Raw genomic sequence first — 20,393 nt, forward strand, 5'->3', positions numbered from 1 at the left:
TTTGGGTCGATCCCACTAGATGTGATGGATAACAAAACCCAGCAGAGGGTGCTATTGGCAAAGGAAAAGGAGGCACAGCCGGCCCCCAGTGTCTGGAAGGGCAATAAACTGATTTTGCATTGTGATAGGAAAATTATATTTGCTGCTGTTTAAGTTGCCAAATTTGAAATGAATGAATCATTCTTACAACAAAATGAACAAGCACAGAGGATAATGGAAACATGTTCATTAAAACATTCTGGAGCCCCCTGATCTCTGTGTCACTTAATTTTTCTAAAAAAATCGTTTTAGAGTATAGTACATAATGCGTTGTAATTTGCCTATATGAGTAAGAGACAAAAAAATAATTACCTGGGATAATAGGCAATAACCTATATCTGGAAATATAGTCTAGTGAGTTTACTTTTTTTTAAAAAAAAATCAGAATGATTGTCAATCTCACTGTCCTCCAAATGGAAACTGCTTCCCTGAAGGCTTTTGATGTGGAGCTGTTCTTTTATTGCCAATAGAACCATGAAAAATAAACACTTCATTAAAAGTAAAGACATGCACTTGGAAACCCATTACTGTTTTCTTTTCAAGTTGCAAATTACAAAATATTTAAGCACTTTTATTTGCTTTTAAAATGTTAAACAATTAAATTCTTTTTACCCAAAGTGAGTAGGATACAGCCTGGACACAATGGCAAAGTCTGGCTCTACTATTTCCTCCCCCGACAATTATGCAAAATGGCATAGTGATTTAGTGTTAGTTCACTAGGTTTTAAAGAACTAAGCCTGGGTAGTTGCTCAAATTTTAAAACCTAGACCAGCGTTTGGTAGGCTTGGGCAAAGGGGCTGGACCTTATTTTATCAGACAGAACTGAACTTGGGGCTATACGCAATGCCACCTCAAGTTCGGTGCAATGGGTATACGAGCGTGTGCACGTACGCACATGTGCTATCAGTTTAAACAGGCGTGCGTGCAAATGAAAACAATCAAGTAGGTCAGTTGATATCACAGACATGCCACGCCCAATTGTTTAATTGGCTGCATCTTCTGTGTCAATGGATTTTCATCAAAAAGGTTGTTGGTGTGTTGCTACTGTGCCGCCCTAGCCTCGTTATCAAGGAAAAGACTGAAGGGTGCTGTTTGTGCCTGAGCTTAATGGCACAGCCCTGACCCTGGCTCAGCTCATTTGCCCCTGGTCTGCTCTGGGGCTCTGTGACTGCAAAAGGCAGGCCCCTGATGAGAAAGGACCATGGAAAGGCTGGAATGCCCAGCCCAGCCTCAACCTTGTCTGCGTGGTCTTCCTTCTAGGAGAGGAATACGTCTACCTTTAATTATCCCAAGGTACCAAGCTGCTTTTCCTGGTAGGGAAGTATTTCCAGGCAGCAGATAGAAGGAAACTGCCTTCCTCACCAGGGAGCCTGGGGCCCCACAGCCTAGATTATGCAGGCAGTGCCTTTCTGCTTGACATCCATCGACAGCAACTTTGCCTCATTGGATTACCCTTCCTGATTTCCAAGTGGTTTCCTCAAACCGTGGCAAGGTCAACCATCATCATTCCTCAGGTAATCTGACCTAAATTGCTATGCATGTAAGTGCCCGATGGGCTTTCCAGCTTGGGGGCAGTTTCCTTCTTTTTCGCTCACAGAACCTCTTGTTTTAAAAGCAAAATTTCGGGATCCCTGGGTGGCGCAGCGGTTTGGCGCCTGCCTTTGGCCCAGGGCACGATCCTGGAGACCCGGGATCGAATCCCACATCAGGCTCCCGATGCATGGAGCCTGCTTCTCCCTCTGCCTATGTCTCTGCCTCTCTCTCTCTCTCTGTGACTATCATAAATAAATAAAAAAAAAAAAATAAAAGCAAAATTTCATCTTAAAGTGAAGATAGTGGTTGTGTCACTCCTCAGGGCAAGATGACAAAATCAGATGTCATTTGAGCCATCCATGAGCAGAGGGACCAGGGCCAAATATTCAATGAAACTTAGCAGTGCCCTGTGGATAAATCTGGTTTCCAAACCCTCCCACCCCCCACCAAATACTTTTAAACTCAGTCACTGGTGCTGTTTATCTGAGATTATATGTTTCAAAGCTTAGTCCCTAGAGCACAACCATGATCCTATATACTCTGTTCCCATCCCGACTTCCCAAATTGACAGGAGTACATTTGGAGAGGAAAGATGAATAGTCCTAGATAAGATTGTAATTACATGGATAGATCTAGCTGGGAGGTGGCTGCCTGAATCTTTCCTGGTGGGGATTAGGTAGAATTTTCCACGGCCCTGTCCAGTTGCTGGGTAGCTGGAAAGTCATATTGCCTGATTTCCTTTCTGTGGCTGGACAGGCATCTTTGTTTTGAAAGTGTGTATCTGACTTTAACTCTATCATAAACAAAGCACTTGACCTGGAGGGCATAACGCTAAGTGAAAGATGTCAGACAATGACAAATAGTGTGTGATCTCACCTACATGTAGAATCTAAAAAATAAAAATAAAAAAAGGCCCACATGTACCAACATCAGAAGAGATCAGATTTGTGGTTACCAGACATGGGGTGGGTGGGGAAGTTGAAGGAAGGTAGTCAAAGGATACAAAAGTTCCAGCTTCAAGATCCATAAGTACTGGGGAGGTGATGTACAACACGATGACTACAGCTAACGCTGATGTATGGTACACAGGACAGTCACTAAGAGGGTAGACCCCCAAAGTTCTCATCAGAAGGAAAAAACCATTTCTCTCTTTTTTTGTATCTACGAGATGATGGATATTAACTAAACCTGTTTTGGTAATCATTTCTCAGTATTATATGTAAGTCAGGGAATTAGGCTGTACACCTTACATTTCTGCAGTGCGATGGGTCAATTATATCTCAATAAAAATGAAGGGGAACCCCCCCAAACTATCCCTGAAGCACGTTACCCAACACACAGACCCCAATTCTGGCAGTCGGTCATAACAATCACATTTGGTGGTATCTTAAGTGTTGGTGTCTCTGTCATTTATTTGGATGGCCCTCGGTCTAAACACAGGCCTACTTCTTTTTTGTGAAGTCATTTCCAAAGCGAGAGTGACAGGCGAAAGAACTCATCAGTGGCTAATTCCTACAACTTTGGAAAGATTGCTCAAAAATGGCTAAGAAATAAAGGGAGCCTTTGATTTCGTATGGCTTGCTTGAGTTTTTTTCTCTCCATCACAGGGGAATGCATGTTTCCAGACTGAATGTCAAAGATACAAGTTTAATCAAAACCTCTTATGCTGTGTGTTTCCCTTTGGTGCCTGCATCCTTTGGTGCAGAGTACAAGCCAATATGCTGCAGCTGATCCCCTCAGGCCACAACATGGCAGCAAGCCCCTCCTTCCCAGGGCTGGCAGTAGCACTCGCTTAACCAGGCCTGCAAATCCTGGCTGGTGAATTGTGTGATCAGGTGATGACCGTTGCCTTCATATTCATTAGAAGTGGGTCTGGTAAGAGGAGATTTGCCATCAGATTGTCCCTTCCTGTCCTGATTTTACAGAATTCCATAATGAGGGTCTCACAGGACACTGATCAGTGAAGTATTAAGTATAACTATTGTTTTGCTCAGCACCTCAATAGGCTGTGTGCACGTGTGTGTATGTGCACGCGTGCATGCATGTGCACGTGCACGCAGACATGCCCCGTTAGAGAAAAGACAACATTTATAAAGGAAGTTCAGAATTCATTCTTGTCCTTGAGGAGCATATAGTTTAGTTGGGGTAGGGTGATATTTACACATTATTAAAAATACATTTGGTCTGATATTTTCTCATAAGGGATAGCCTGCCCTTTTCCCTTGAGGACAATTTAAGCCAGAGCTAAGCCACGCAGAGTAAAAACTAGAAGCTCCCCTACCTTTGCTTTTTAAAAGATATTCAAGATTACAGAAGGGAAATTCATTACTTATTTTTTTAAAGGGAAACAGACCGTTTTTACCCACTCATGTCAGAAACCTGACCAACCTAATAATCATTCTCTAGGAAATACTGGATTCCCCTTCCTCACCAATAACTTCATTTGGCTTCCTTTGATTCAGCTCCAAGTCCATAATGCCCTTCTATCTCCACTTGTTCTTTATTCAATAAGTATCAGTCTTGTGCTGGGTACCAGAGATACAGTGCCGAATGAAATTCAAAGTCTAGTGGGGCAGATAAGACATTCACACAAATCACTCTAATGCCAGAATATTGCCATGTGCTTCTGCAAACAAGCTGTTGAAGCTCAGAGGAGGCAGAAGTCATTTCCAGCTGGGCCAAGCAGAGAGGAAGGAAGAGAAGGAGGTGGTATTTGAATTCTGGAAGGGAGGTAGAGCTCAATCCTTTGCTAGGTAGAGATGGGGGTGGAGAAGAAGGCATTCCAAAGAGAGGTGACAGCATGAAGAAAAGCATGCAGGTGGATGGGATGTCCATGAAAAGGACTGGGTTGTTGGGGCACAAGGTTCCCCCAGAAGGGTAGTGGGGGATAAGCCTGGGAGGCATGTTGTAACCAGAGCATAGGGGAAGTGGGGCACCAGCTTCTGGAGGAAAGCAGGCAGTCAGTCGAGAATGAAGAGGCACAGAGGACTTTCCAAGGAGAGAACAGTATGATTAAAGCAGTACTTTGGCGGCAGCAAATCTTGAAAGAGGATATGTGGAGCAGGGAGGCCAGTTGGAAGGCTACAGCTTTCATTTGTCTAAGAACATGGGGGCTTCTTGCCTTTCTTAAATGTGTTATGATTGTAATCATTGGAACGTGTCTTCCTTACTAGGCTGTAAACTTGTATCCACAGAGGACAGGCACCTATGTGACATCCATGCCCGTAGTCTCGGTATCTGGCAAGAGCAAGTTCTCGCTACGTCTACTTGTTGAGTGAGTGAAATAAGGTGATACCAGTGGAAATGGAAGCGATGGGTGGACACGAGAGCCAATATGCTTAGAGAAGAGACAGAGCCAGCGGTGGTGGTGTGGGGAGGCCAGGCCCAGCTTCCGTACACGTCCTGTGCGCTCAGCTAATCTTCCTTACCAGCCCCCGAAACTTTTTCTGCCAGGAGACTCGCTTCCTTCTGTTTACTCCCTGTCTCTACTGTAGGTGTCCCCAGCATGACCCATGACAGTTCTGTCTGTCCAGTCTTGATCCTTATCAAGGCCATAAAGCACATACATGGAGAGGTGACTGAGCAAAGGTGTGGAGACTCTCTGTCTCTGGAGACCTGAAGGAACAGTTGACAGTTCTCTGTTTTTGCTTAACTGAAATCCTTTGCCTGCCTGAAGACTGGAGGCTGGACCTCATGGTGCCTTAGCTCCCTCTTTACTCTGAGATTCCAGAAAACACTGGAAACATTTTGATGTGTTTGGACTATTTACATAACCAGGTCTACATGGGAATCACATCCTACACCCAGGCAACTATCTCACCCAGAGACGTGGCTTGTTTACCTTGCTCCTCCCCCTACTTCCAATCTTTTTTGGGGGGTCGGTGGGATGGTGGTGGTGGGGATGTGCTAACAAAGTCTAGAAAGAGAGAGAATATGGAAGACCAGTGATCAAAAAATCATGTTAGGGCAGCCTGGGTGGCTCAGTGGTTGGGCGCCTGCCTTCAGCCCAGGGCGTGATCCTGGAGTCCCGCGATTGAGTCCCATGTTGGGCTCCCTGCATGGAGCCTGCTTCTCCCTTAGCTTGTGTCTCTACCTCTTTCTCTCTCTCTATGTCTCCCATGAATAAATAAATAAAATCTTTTTTAAAAAATCATGTTAAATGCACAGTGTCTTCAAGTGGCTGGCTTTTGCAGAGTGCAAGGGCCTGTGGAACCGCTCGCTCAGCCTGGACCAGCAGCAGCGATGCACTGACGCTTTGGCCTCAGTGTGGGACCTTTCCATTTAGTATAGCGGAAGCCTTGGCAGGGGGATGCTTGGGAAACAAGCAAGGGCATCCTGGCTACTCTGGCAGCCTCCTGGGCAAAGACAGCTTGCCCGCTATGTGAGTTGCTGGGCCCCTCCCTTGGGCCCTCGCTGTGGCAGGGTCATTGCAATTAGGAACCTGCCAGCCCCCTTGGGCCAAAACCTTGCCTCATTTGGTCGGTATTCCTGCCTTGACAGTCACCTCTCTGTTAGCCATTTCTCTGCGGTCAGCTTTCCCCGTGACATTCAGGACGCTTAGGGGCAGTCAAGCATCAAGTACTAACACTTGGGGTGTGCAATTTTGATTCTGGTCCAAGTCAAACGGAATTATGAAAATCAATGAACTATTTAAACAACATCACATTACACGATACAAGCCCACATACTAGCACTGCACAAGATGCATTTTAAAATCCCATTTGGATGATACACTGTTCAGGGTCATCTGTGTCATTTCTCCTGCCCATCGCCACAGATAATCAAAAGCAGGATGGATTACTGGCTTAGCTACCTGTACGTGGCAGCCCTCCATCCTGCTAAATTTTGCTTCTGTCTCTGATTCTCTGTGTCTCAACTCAGAACAGAATTTCTGTTTCTACCTTGGCAAACTATTTGTTCCCTTTGGCCACAGAAGGCAGCTTCTTCACCTCAGGGAAATGCTCGAGTTCTTTCAGGAGGGCCTGGTGGCAGTGGCATGGCCATACTTTACTGACCTCGGCAGGGCTCTGACCCTGACTAGAATAGCAGGTCCAGTTCTGTGTTCCCCAGCTTCAGGAGGACCAAGAAAAACTCAAAGGAGTGTTCAGAACTGGCTAATGCATTGGAGGATAAAAGCGAAAGAAGTCAGATGTTGTACAGAGAAGACTGTAAGAAGGAATGGTTGCACTATGTAGATGGGGAAATTGCTCATTCTTTTCTGTGCAGTTAAGAAGGGACAGGGGCATGTCTTGCTGGGGACTGCTGTTTGGCACTAGAATGGATGGCTTCAGGAGGAAGAGGGACTTTCTCGCCATAGATACTTTTTGGTCAGGAGGGTTTCAGCATAATCCTGGTTGGAGTTAAGGGGGAAAAAGGAAGAAATGGCTGGTTAGCCTCTCTTTCTATCCCCTTTCCTGCTACTGGAGAGAAAATCTCACTTCCCAGACTTCCCACGGTCACTCTTGCGATCCCACAGCCTGCTTCTCCCTCAGCTTGTGTCTCTACCTCTTTCTCTCTCTCTCTGTCTCCCGTGAATAAATAAATAAAATCTTTTTTAAAAAAAATCATGTTAAATGCAGTGTCTTCAAGTGGCTGACTTTTGCAGAGTGCAAGGGCCTGTGGAACCGCTCAGCCTGGACCAGCAGCAGCGATGCACTGACGCTTTGGCCTCAGTGTGGGACCTTTCCATTTAGTATAGCGGAAGCCTTTGCCAGGGGGATGCTTGGGAAACAAGCAAGGGCATCCTGGCTACTCTGGCAGCCTCCTGGGCAAAGACAGCTTTTTTCCAGACTAGACACTAACATTGGACTAGACACTCAAAGGCCTGACTTGAGACCCAGCCAACTAGCAATGCGTACAGGCAAGGTATGTCCCTATCTGAGCCTCAGTAAAATAACTTCTAGTGTCTCTTTGTGGCTTCAAAATTCCATACTTGTCCCCATGTGAAGGCCTGCGTTGCTCAGCTCTTAAGAGGCACAGCATTGACTATTTGGCAATAGTGATGTTGATCTTTTTCACTCACTGCCAGCCCAGTCTGGTCACTGGAAGTATCCTGCTCGCCACACAGTGCCTGCATCGATGGGCTGCCAGTGGAAACCAGGCATACAGCCTGATCTGACTACAACCATATTCTATTCTCTATCTAGTATCATCAATTTTTCCTTCTCTATGGGTCATTTTCATCAGTATACAAATATACTGTTATTTCTGTCATTAAAAAAAAAACTTCTTCTGTTTACTTCATTCCCCTTGCCCCCAGCCCCAATTTCTCTGCTCCTCTTTACAGCAAACCTCCTCAGAAGGGCTCTTTTCTTCTTACATTCATCACATAACTTATTATAACCATGTCAATGTTATCATTTATCCTTGAAATCAAATCTAGAAAAAAGTTACCACAGGTCTGTAAGTGACGCCAATAGTTTTGACCCAAAGTTTGGTTAAATAACCTGCTATTGCATTTGAAGCTTCTCTCAACACAGTTGAATATTATTTTTTTTAGTTTTTAATAATTTTATTTTTTATCATGATGATTGTACTTTTTAATCTTCATCCACTATTTTTCCCATGCCGCCACCCACCTCCCCCCTGGTAATCACCAGTTTGACCTGTATAGTTAAGAGTCTGTTTCCTGGTTTGTCTCTCTCTCTCTCTCTCTCTCTCTCTCTCATTTGTTTTGTTTCTTAAATTCCATATATGAGTGAGATCCTATGGTATTTGTCTTTCTCTGACTGACTTATTTTGCTTAGCACTATACTCTCTAGCTCCATACATGTTGTTGCAATTGGCAAGATTTCATTCTTTTTTTTGAGTGATATTCCATTGTATGTACGTATATGTGTGCGCACGCACACACACACACATACCTTCTTTATCTATTCATCCACTGATGGATACTTGATACTTGGTCTGTTTCGTATCTTGGCTATTGTAAACAATGCTGCTATATCTCTTTGAATTAGTGTTTTTGTATTCTTTGGGTAAATACTCAGTAGTGTGATTCCTGGATCATAGGATAGTTCTATTTTTAATTTTTGGAGGGACCTCCATACTATTTTCTGGAGTGGTTGCACTCCTAAGAATTCTTTACTCCTTGTTTCCAATCTCTCTCTTTATTATTATTATTATTATTATTATTATTGAGATATAATTCATATACCATAAAAGTCACCATTTCAAAGTATATACTCAAATGTCACCTTCTTAATGAGGCCTTCTCCAACCACACACCCAAAAGAAAAACCTCTTCTGCCTCACACTCTTGATCTCCCTTACCCTGCTTCATTTTTCCATAGAACTTATCACCATCAGAAGTTCTGTACATTTTACTTGTCTCCCTCCAGTATAATGTAAGCTCTATGAAGGTAGATATTTTAAAGAAAACTTCTTTTAAAATTTTAAGTAGGTACCACAACCAATGTGAGACTTGAACTCATGACCCCGAGATCAAGAGTCTCATGCTGTACTGCCTGAGCCAGCCAGGTGACCCAAAGGTATGAATTTTTATCTGTTTTGTTTACAGCTGTATCCCCAGTATCAGAATACTGCCTAGCACAGAGTAAGTGCTCAGTAAATATCTGTTGACTAAATAAATGAACTAGTTACTTTTGCTTTTTTCCCCTCTGGTTTTGTTGAAGTATAATTGACAAATAAATTGTATCTCTGTCAAGTATACAGTATGATGAATTGATGACTAAATGAATGAATGGTTGAACTGGTTATTCTGAAAACTAGTTAATACTTCAGCCATTTCTTGTTGCTTGACTGAAGTCAACTGTTAGCTTTCAAAATAGTTGCCTAATTTTAGCTGTGGTATGATGTTGCATGAATTTTTGAAAAATACATTCTTATTAGAAACTTGATCTTTCTTCAGGGTGGTATATTTAAAAATTGGGGCTCTTGAGTCAGACTTGGGAGTCTAAATCCTGGACATCTGATTCATCGTGTGAATCAGAACAAATTAACCATTCTGTGCCTCAGTTTCCTCATCCACAAAATGGCATACCAGGAGCACCTATCCCACGTTGTTATTTGGGGGAATCTAATAAAATAATGTATGTAAATCACTTAGCCTGCTACTTGGCACATAGTAAAGCTTCAGTGAACAGTGGCTTTTATTACTGTTATTAAGATGTAAGAAATTTTTCAAAAAATAGGGTAAGGCTTGTAATAGAAACAACTGAATACATGTTTCTAAGTGAAACTAAAATAGCTGTCCAGCTTTTTTGTGTAAGTGGCATTTCTTTGGGAAATGATCCAAAATGTGAAGGCCAATTGTTTTGTCTGTTTCCTCAGGAGGCTTTCATGAGATTGGACATATCCTCTTCATATTCTCTGCATCCTCACAGAATAGTCACACTGGGAACCCTTCATACTTAACATTTCCACTTGTCACACTTTTCCACTTTAATGCCATTTCAGACTCTGGGTTCAGATTCCATAGATTATCTTCCCTCAGTAAACTGGTTAAAAATTCAGCAATTCCCTTTTGTGGAAAAGATGCTTGCCAAGTGGTGGCAGACTAGCTTTCTAAATGAGTTGACCTGCAAACAAGGTTGTCCATGCTTGAAAAGGCAAGGACAATGGTCTCTTTCCGTGTCATGACACTTCCTAGTAGCTTGCTGTCAGACACACCCTGTGTTAATTCCCAGTTAAACAAAGTCATTACAGATCCAGTCTGTGAATGCCAGTGTGTGCCAGATTCTTTGAATTATGCAGGGAAACCGAGGAAGCCCAAGCCTGTATGGGAGTGTCCGGCTCTATGTTTCATGGAAGCAGCCAATGGAGTGCAGCCTCTCCCGTTCACATTTGCTTTCCAGAGACCACTTCTTATATTCTAACTTCTATTATCTCCCACAGCAACTTATACTGAGTTGGGCTGAGCTAGGCTGGGCACACATTCATTTATTCATTCATTAAAACCCACAGGGATCAATAAATACTAGTTAAGCTACACTGCCTCTTTGTTGCTTTAGAACCATTTTCTTAGTTTTGTTATTTAAATGAAATTTTACCTTGTTTTCCCAGCTATGCTGTAAATTTCCTGAGTACTTGGGCTTCTAGATCATTCCTGTCTCCCACAGTGCCACACCTGATTCTTCATTCGGTCTATGTTTTTATTATTATGCTCTGCAAAACTGCTCTGGAGGAATGGGTTTGAACCCTATGAGTTGGGTAAAATTTTCTCCTTGACTCTTTATTTTTTTTTAATTGTGTTTCTTAGGAGAAAATAGCATGCAACACCTAGCAATTATACAATGTCAAATAAAAGCCTAACAAAGCCTATGTTGAGAATGAGAAACTTACTCGTAAACAGTCGTCCATCCATTTTCATTACTTTTGGTAGCCAGAAGCCCCGTGTTTCCTGGATAGGTCATCAAGGCCAGATTATAGCCTTGGGCTGACACTCTTTTCAGAACTCCATTGCTGCTTATGGTCAGCCAGTACACCTGCCCGCCAGGCACCACAAGCCACAGGGGCATCCCGCCTGCATCACGGCGAATGTGCACAGAGTTGCCATTGCTGCTGGTAACTGCACCTAAGTCACCTTCGGCATTGTAGGTGAAGTTATATACGTAGTCCCTTGTTATCAAGTTCAAGGTGTGCAGGTGGGTTCCATTGACAGTGAACTGATAGAGCTCCTGGTCAGCAGGTGAAGCAATCTCATAAAGGTTCATGTCATTCAGGTGGGCTTGGTTTCTGCTAATGGTACGAATTCGAACGTTCCCGAGGTCTGCGACATATAGGGTACCATCAGGTGACACTGCTAAGGAGGAAGGGGCCTTCATCTTTGCATCTTTGGCATAGCCACCATCACCTATGAAAGAAAGACCATGATTTTAATAATTGTCATCACAAGCATTTATAAGCACATAACCACATACAGAAATCACTGTGCATCAAGAATCATTTTAGGAGTGCCTGGCTGGCTTGGTCAGTGGAGCATGTGACTTTTGATCTCAGGTTGTGGGTCTGAGCCCCACATTGGGTACAGAGATTACTTAAAAATAAAATCTCTAAAAGAAAAAAATCATTTGAAAAGGAACAATTGGTGAACCAATATCCTCTGTATACCCTTCCCTTGACAAATTTGAAACTTATTCAGAATTCTTGAGTCAGTACCAGGGAAGACAAACAGTGAGATGCAATTATCTCGGTTAACACCAATTTTGAGAAATCCTCAATCCTGCTGTTCAGTATCTATTGCATCACAAGATACAAAAGCAGCAAATAATGGAAGCCACACAAAATGTGGCCAAGAGTTCCTGGGATTTATGCCTGTCAGTGCTGTGGATCTACCTTAGGACTTTCCGATGATACTGTGCCTAGAGGACCTTTCTTTGGCTAATTCCCATTGTCACATTATCAAAGTACACTAAGTCTGTAAGTGCAACAATGATTCAGAACATCAAATTTGATAACTGGAATAAACATTAGATTTGCTTTGAATGAAAGATATAAATTAGCAAAATACGTATAAAACTAATTGTCCAGGAAAACATTGGAAATATTGATCAAAAGTCATATCGACCAATTTGCTCATTCTTGATTCCTCTGGCCCGAGAAAAGGCAAAGGTTAAGAGAATCTTTTGGGCCTGGACGAGCAGTTTAATAGGACTGCAGGTAGCATGGAGGGATTTCCACATCCCAGCAATAAATGTTATCTATTGACATTTAGAGGTGTGTTTGCTATCTGGAATATCTACTCCACGTTTTGGGGAAAAGATTCTTTTTAAAATATATATATTTCAGTTGGAAGTAAAGGGTACTATTTGCTAGGAAGAAAATTTTGGATATTTTTAAAACAGTGTTAGTAGCACACTGATGCCCTGAGAACCCTCCACTGTGGGATTTTATTTTGTCTTTGTATCTTCAACGCAGTCTGCTATAGTCTCTTTGTTTTTTTTTTCTTTTTCTTTCTTTTTTTTTTTTCTGAGTAGGCTCCATGCCCAACATGGAGCCCAATGCAGAACTTGAACTCAAGACCTGAGCTGATATCAAGAGTTGAACGCTTAACAGACTGAGCTACCCATGCATCCCTCTTTGGGTTTCAAATAGCAAGCACTATTAATTTGGAAACAAGTCACTTAGGGGAAGTCATTTTTCCCTTAGCTAAATCAGTAAAGGCAGGTTTTATTGTGTTTCCTTTTCTCCAAAGTAGAAATAGTATCATGATCTTACATTCATATAGTGATTTTAACTTCTTCTTTTTTTTTTAAAAGATTTTATTTATTCATGAGAGACACAGACAGAGAGGCAGAGACATAGGCAGAGGGAGAAACAGGCTCCCTGCAGGGAGCCTGATGTAGGACTCGATTCCAGGACCCCAGGATCATGACCTGAGCCGAACGCTCGACCACTGAGCATGCCCCTGATTTTAACTTCTTAGGAGTATCAAACTTTTATGATAGTAGCTTATCCTCAATACAGCAAGGTGATATAACTGAGACAAGTGACATTTCTACCAGATGAGGTAAGCAAGTCATGAGGAGGTTTTGTGGCTTTCCCTGGGTCACTTGGTCAGTTGGTTGCAGAACAATGACCAGATACTAAGCCATGTGACCTCAACCCATCGCTTTCTCCACTCGCTCATACTAATGCTCACAAATAACACTTTGGTTTTCCTTTTGACTTTTCTGATATGCGTTTTTCTTTTGGAAACAGAGAGAGGGAGCTGCTGAATCGCTAAAAAGGTCATACCTGAAAAACAGTCACAGTTGGGATCAATTTTGCAGTCACAGTCAGTAGGGGCACCAGCTATGATGGAGATCTCTCCGTTGGTGGTGACTTGCTGAATGCGGTTTACTTTCCTCTCATCTGTTTCAGCTATGAAGAGCAGCCCGCTGTGGGAGATGCTGATGGCCCTAGCTGACTCCAGAGTGGAGTGAATTGCCACCTTGCTGACCAAGAAATGATCGATGCCTGGAACCTGGCAGTGAATGGGGCGCCCTGCAATGATCCGCACGCGCCTGTTCTCAGAAATTTGCAGCACAATGTTGTTATCCAAGACATACAATGAATTGTCCATGGGATTGACTGCAAGGTCTGTTGGCCACTCTAATCGCACCTGCAAAAAGAGCAGAACACACACCATTAGGTTACAATATCTTTCCAGGGGCAGTTTTAACTTGAAAGAAAAATCGGCTTATTGGTTCCCTCGTCTCATGAATTTCAGCAACATTGGTGTGGTGTGGCCAAGTTGGGGGTGGTGGTTGATCGAATGTTCTGGGAAACACATTTATCATTCATACCATTTCCAACATAATGTCAAGTCATTTTCCATAATTCCAGAAGGACTAGAGCAGTGTTTTTCGGAGTGTGGTCTCCCGATGAGCAGCAACAGCATCACCTGGGAACTTGTTGGAAATGCAAATTCTCAGACCCCAACATAGACCTATTGAATTAGAACCTCTGGGAGTGGGCGACCAGTCATCTGTGTGTGTGTGTGTTTTTAAATATTTTATTTATTTATTCTTGAGAGACAGAGAGAGAGAGAGAGAGAGAGAGAGAGAGAGACAGAGGCAGAGAGACAGAGAGAGGCAGAGACACAGGCGGAGGGAGGAACAGGCTCCATGCAGAAAGCCTGACGTGGGACTCGATCCCAGGACTCCAGGATCACGCCCTGGGCCGAAGGCAGGTGCTAAACTGCTGAGCCACCCGGGCTGCCCCTCATCTGTATTTTAATGAGCCTTCCATCATCTTCTGATTCATACTCAAGTTTGGGGACCAATGCTCTAGGACTTCCGTGTCGCTAGGACATACAGATCTCTGTCACTCTCCTGTAGATACATGGAAGAGAACGTCATAAAGACTTCTGGAAAACACAGTGCCAGAGAAACTGGATTTTACTCTAACAGCAACCTTTTGGGACAGGATCTTCCATTAACACAGACCTAACGTCCATCTTGTGGAACACTCAGGCACAATTTATCAGCTGGTGATGTGGGATCCTAAGTGGCAATGCCCTGCCCGCTAGCCTGACCTGGTTCACTCCACATCTCCTTTTTCTGGCATAGAGAAAAAGCCCACATGAGGACACAGTAAGAGGATAGTCATCTGCAAGCCAAGGAAAGAGGCCTCAGGAGAAACCAAAGCTACGAACACCTTGATTTTGAGCTTGTAGCCTCCAGAACTGTGAGAAAATAAATTTCTTTTGTAGAGCATCCAGTCTGTGGTATTTTTTAAAGACTTATTTATTTATCTGAGAGAGAGAGAGAGAGAGAGAGAGAGAGAGGGAATGAGTGGGAGGGGCAGAGGGGGGTGGAGAGAATCTTAAGCAGACTCCACACTGAGTGGGGAGCCGGATACAGGGCTTGATCTCATGACCTCAAGATCACCACCTGAGCCAAAACCAAGAGTCAGACACTCAACTGACTGCTCCACTCAGGCGGCCCTGTGGTGTTTTGTTACAGAAGCCCTAGCACACTAATACATCAGGTAAGGGAGGGATGCGTATGTCCAGCTTTATTCGGATGGCTGTGAGAGACCACTAAAGGGCTTGGAGTGTGACACAGAGGAATCACACTGGCTGCTGTTGAGACGATTCTGGAAAAGGAGATGGGAGAAGAGGCAGGCCCACATTAGGAGGCTCGAGCAGTGGTCCAGGTGGGGGATGATAGTGCCTGAATTAGGATGGTAGCAGTGGGGATGGAGAGAAGAAGATGGATTTAAGACGCGTTAGGGGCAGTTAGAAGAAAAAGGACTGGCGTGTGTGTGTGTGTGTGTGTGTGTGTGTATTGTATCTTGTGCCACATGCTGTGCTAGGCACCTGGGGACGAACACACAGGCCAACCAAACACGGCCCCATTCTAGTTCCTCCTGGACACAGTGGTCAGCCCAATATCTGCCTTGACATCCCCTCATAGCTATTTATCACTGGGCACTTTCTCAGAAAACTGTGTTCCATGTACTCTTCACCCCACCACTCAGTTATCCTATACTTTATTGCCCTTCTCTTAGGTTGGACAAAGGCAGTCCAATCTGGCCCATTCCCGGCCAAAATAGTAGCTGTAATGTGGCTACTCTTCTTGCCTTGAGTGAAAGCCCAGGGAAACTTTGGTTTTTCTCACTGAGTCCAAAAGTCTGAAAACAAGATCTGGTCTGCCATTGCACTGGGAAGCCCACTCCATCCCTAGCTGGGAGAGGCCTTCCACTCCGTCAGTAATGACGCGGACAAAGGCCAGTCTGAGGTAGGCCTTCCCTCTCATGTCGCCTCTTAATGGAGGACAGCTGGTGATGTTGTAACATGGGCAAAGGTTGTCTGTGGCCTTCCCTCTTGTACCACTTGGGGCTCTTTGTCCCTGTTTCTGAGAGTGTCTCCCAGACACCCAGCAACCTCATTCTGCCCCCGTGTCTCTCTGCGTGCCCTCGACCTCCACAAAGGCTGGCCTTCCCTGGTCAGTACCATATGCCTCTGGGCAGCTAGGAATTCGAATGCTAATGGAGTATAAAGCGGAGCTGTGTTATGCATGTTCTACAGAGCCTTTCAGACTGAGGCCATTGGATAAACATTAAACACCAGCTTTAACAGCTCCCCGAGCAGTTTGCTGTGATGTGTTCCTCAGCACGTCTGTCTGAGGCCTGTGCCTGTCAGGGCCCTGCCACCGAGAGGGAGAGTGCGGGCCTGCTGCTGCGGAGGGGGCCAACTCCTCGCTTTGGACCTCCACACACTCTATCGCTCCTATACAGCAGCTGGCTGCGTGCACTGGTCCTATGGAGCACAGTCCCCCAGGAAATAACTTGGGGCTGGCTGAGGAAGAGGAAATGAATTTATTTCAGTACAGCACTCCTATTTTGATCAAGTCTGAAGTCAGTGACCCAGAAAAAACAAAGCTGGCAGAAATGACGTTCTAATTATCTCCACTCTGAGAGCTGAGGCCAGGGCAGAGGCCAGGGACAGCACACACCTGGCAGGAGTCAGAGAAGGACATGTTTTGGACTCTGTTTTCTGCTGTCAAAGCTGCCTCTGAGATAAAGGCTGGTGGTTGGAAGATAAGCTGTTAAATTCTCCAACTCCCCCAACCCGACTTAAGTCAATACTATTGGTGTCATGTTTATTAGATTTAATATTGCCTCAAAAATACACCAGCTATTGTGTCTGTTTGTTTTCTTTTCCATCAAATAAGTCACCCTCTGGCAGTTTCCTGTGACTAAAGTGGCCTTTGTGCTTCTGAAACACTTTCTATACTAGCTACACAGAATCCCTTTAATTCCCATTTGATTTGGCTGGGCAGCTTGTCTATGAAATCTGCTCAAATGAAAGATGTGTGGCTACTTAGTAGTCCAAGGTCTGCCTTTTCAGAACCTGGACCTTTTCACCTCTCTTAGGTTGTCAGTTCCTTTTATATCCTCCTCACGTTAAATACTCCCATTTCCAGGTAATTTTTCAAGGAACTGGTGCTTTATACCCACACAATAGAAACACTATATTTACTACCAAAGCATTTCCATAACACACAACATAACATATGGAACCGAGTCCTTGAGCTGATTCTGGCAGTTAGAATTAGCATCTGTTGGTTGCAGTGAGACCCTAGGATTGTATGTTACCAAGATAGGGCTAAGGTTAATCCCTGAGGGTTGCTGGCATTTGCCCAAGTGGTTTCTGGGGAGAAATAAACATTTCTTTTGGAGGTGGGATCAGAAAGAGATGTAGGAGGAGCAGGGAAGCTCTGGAATCTCTGCCTGGTGACCTGGCCTACAGGCAAACCATTTGGCCTAATTTGTGGTGGTTGCCCCACCTTGTAAAAATACATTAATTTGTTTGAAATGTCAAAATATATTTATGCTAAACCAGTATTAAAGGTCATTGGTGTAGCTGCCAGCTCGGGGAATGTGCCCCTCTCCCAACAACATTCCCTGAGAAATAACCCTGAGCAAGAAGGAGAGCTTGGTCTGGATGTCAAGCCTTGACAGCACTATGTCTTCCTCTGCTAATTGAAAATCTGCCTTGAAGGGACTTGACTCTCAGGTCAGCCAGTTCCATGGTTGGTTTAAAGATCCAGCTAATTTTGACTGAAAGTAACAGTATATAAAGCAGCAGAGTCCTATGGGGGAAAATCCGTGTGTAAAAGCAGTATTTAAATATGAGCTCTCAGTTTGACTTAAGCTAGAATTTCCTCAGTCAAAACTTAACCCCACACTGTAGATGCAGACCATACATTGGATACTTGGGCTCTTTCTAACAGTTTGAAGGCCAATTCCTTCCTGTACTGTGAGTCACCCTAGGCAAATGAGGTATCCTCTATGAGTGTCTGGTTTCCTCAGCTGCATCAAGGAAGAGAGGCTAGCAATAGTCTCTCTGTTAGAGTTACTGCGTGGATTGAGACAGTGATACTACTTGTCCACATAACATCCTTATGAATTTTGCCCTGCCCGTCCACCACTTGCACTACCATTGACTTAATATTTTTCTTTAAATTGACTTCTAGTATAAATAAGTGCTTCCCCTTCCTTTGAACTGATTCTAATCAATAACATCTATAATATTACAGGCTCGCTCATCTGAGCCTTTAATAAAAGTAACTACTGTTTATTGAGTGCTTCCTATGTGTCAGGCTCTTTGCATGGATTATGACTTTATATACTTAGAGCAATCACTCGAGAAAGAAACGATTGACATCCCCATTTTTAGATATGTGCTCATAGCCCCAGTGCCATTTGATTCTTCTGCTGGAAGAGTGGATGCATTTCTTCATGTTCTCCTCACCAATTCTGGCATCCCCTTTACCTCATTTGAATCCTTCTAAGGGTTGTTCTCTTTGGCTGAGAACTGAGAAGGTCAAAGCTTATTAGAACTTGAGTGATTCCTCGTTGTCTCTGTCACTTGTCATCTTTTGGTTCAGTGCATTGTGGGTGCCTACTCTGTATCACACACTATTATCAAGGAAAATGTATCACACACTATTATCAAGGAAAAGAAAATAGGTCTCTGCCCTTGATTAGCTCACAGTCAAGTGGGGGACGGCAGATCCAGAAGCAGCTCATTTCAATATAATGTGGCTAAAGTGCTATGACAGACGTTATGTCCAGACTGACATAGGAACACGGAGAGGGAGTTTGGGGGCAATAACTTCCAGAAGGTAAACATCAGCTTCATCTTGAAGGATGAAGCTAAGGCACTGAGATGAAGTCAAGTGGGAGGAGTGATTTCAGCAGAGGGAAAAGAGCAAATGAAAATAGGAAGATGAAACCACATGGGATGGGGGGAAATAACATGGGTCTGTGTTCCTAGAGCATAAAGTCAAAGCAAGGCATATAGTGCTGGTAAAGGAAATTTAAATGTTTGCCAGGGGCTAGGTATAAGTTTCTGCATTGAGGCATGATTGTCATCTGGGCCAGATCATTCTTTTTTGTGGGGGCTGTCCTGTACACCATGAGCTATTTAGCAGTGTCTCTGGCTTTGAGTCACAAGATGTCAGTAGCACCTCCCTGTGAACTGTGACAACTCAAAATGTCCTAGCCGAATGTGCCCTGAGGGCCAAAACTGTCCATTGTGGGGAACCACTGGACTAAATCATGGAGGGCTGTGTGTGCTAAGGATTGAGGACTTAAACTCTGGTTGAGGAGTCTATGAACATACTCACAGCTGGGGGGATGACATGGTCAGATTAGTATTTTAGAAACATCACCTAGGCTGAAGTTTGGGGGCAGGCTAGGGGGAGACCAGACGAATGCAGGAGAGCCAACTGGGAGGCCAGCTAGTCACAGACATTCACATACCAATATAGCCATCCAGCCAACCAGCTGACAACTATCTGAGGGCTGATCTAGACAAGTCTAGTGCTTGCCTTCATGGTGCTCAGAGTCTGGAACACTGCTTCTCATACCTTTTTTTTTTTTTTTTAAAGCCCTTTGAGAATCTGATGAAAGCTACGTACTCTCTCCATAAGAAAAGGTTCAGATGTAGAAGAACGAAGGGGTTAAGAGCTCAGGCTCTGGAGTTAAGACTTCCTGGGTTAAATTTTGTCTCTTATTTGCTAGCTCTGTGATGTTGGCGCAAGTCAGTTAACCTGTCTGAGCCTTGGTTTCCTCGTCTAGAAATTGAGTATGGAAACAATATTTTCTCTCAAACATTTATTATAGGAATTGAAAAAAATCCACATAAAGCACTTAGCATAGTGCCTGGTACATAGAAAAAGCTCTATAAAGGGTTGTTACTTATTTTTTATTATGGAACATGCTTGTATGTCTTCTGATCCCTGTCTGACTATTGCAGTGTCCTGATTCTTTGTTATCTCATGAACTTTGGAGTGCAATTATATAGTAGTCATGGTCTTTCAAAGTTCCTCCTGCTTCTATGCCATTGGCCATTTTCCCTCTGTTCATTTATTCCATTCCTTAGGAATCCTTCTAAGCTATGTGTCCTCCAAGAAATGTGGCTTATATGGGGGTATATTATTTCACATACATCTGTCAGCCAATTTCACAGCTAATATTTTAGCTTATTACTTGGATTCCCCGCTGTTACTTGTAACAGGATTCTTGGTACAATTCCAAGGGCAGAACATGCTACTTTAATTATTTTCCTGTCTTCTGCCAATAAATATCTATTTATCCCATTTTTAGGCACTATGCTAGGCACTAGGGAGCCAGTCTAACCAAGACAGACTGGGTCCTGCCTCCACAGGGCTTACAGTCTTGTGCTGACTTCATTTCCTTCATTTTCCGGCATCCACAAGCAGTTGCCGGTGACACAGAGTGGTAGACTATTTCTGTTTCATTCTATCCATTTCAAGAAATCAACTGTCATGAAAAAGCCTCAAAAACATATAGCATGCCTGCTACTATGCTTTACAATTGCCACCAAGTGCTAATAACTTCTT

The 20,393-nt window shown here is 43.7% G+C and overlaps 1 protein-coding gene across 3 annotated transcripts in view; it reads right to left on the minus strand.

Moving 5' to 3' along the window:
* The window catches only part of TENM1 (teneurin transmembrane protein 1), a 794,660-nt gene that overhangs the window by 31,693 nt on the left and 742,574 nt on the right, over positions 1-20,393 (minus strand). For all 3 annotated transcript variants that reach the window (XM_025431163.3, XM_049107241.1, XM_049107240.1), the window contains 2 exons: positions 13,270-13,636; positions 10,876-11,386 (listed from right to left, as the gene is read on the minus strand). In XM_025431163.3, the coding sequence (XP_025286948.2) occupies positions 10,876-11,386; positions 13,270-13,636 (878 nt within the window). The remainder of the gene's footprint in view (positions 1-10,875; positions 11,387-13,269; positions 13,637-20,393) is intronic.

The sequence above is a fragment of the Canis lupus genome, chromosome X, assembly GCF_003254725.2.
Source record: "Canis lupus dingo isolate Sandy chromosome X, ASM325472v2, whole genome shotgun sequence".
Taxonomy (NCBI): Eukaryota; Metazoa; Chordata; class Mammalia; order Carnivora; family Canidae; genus Canis; species Canis lupus.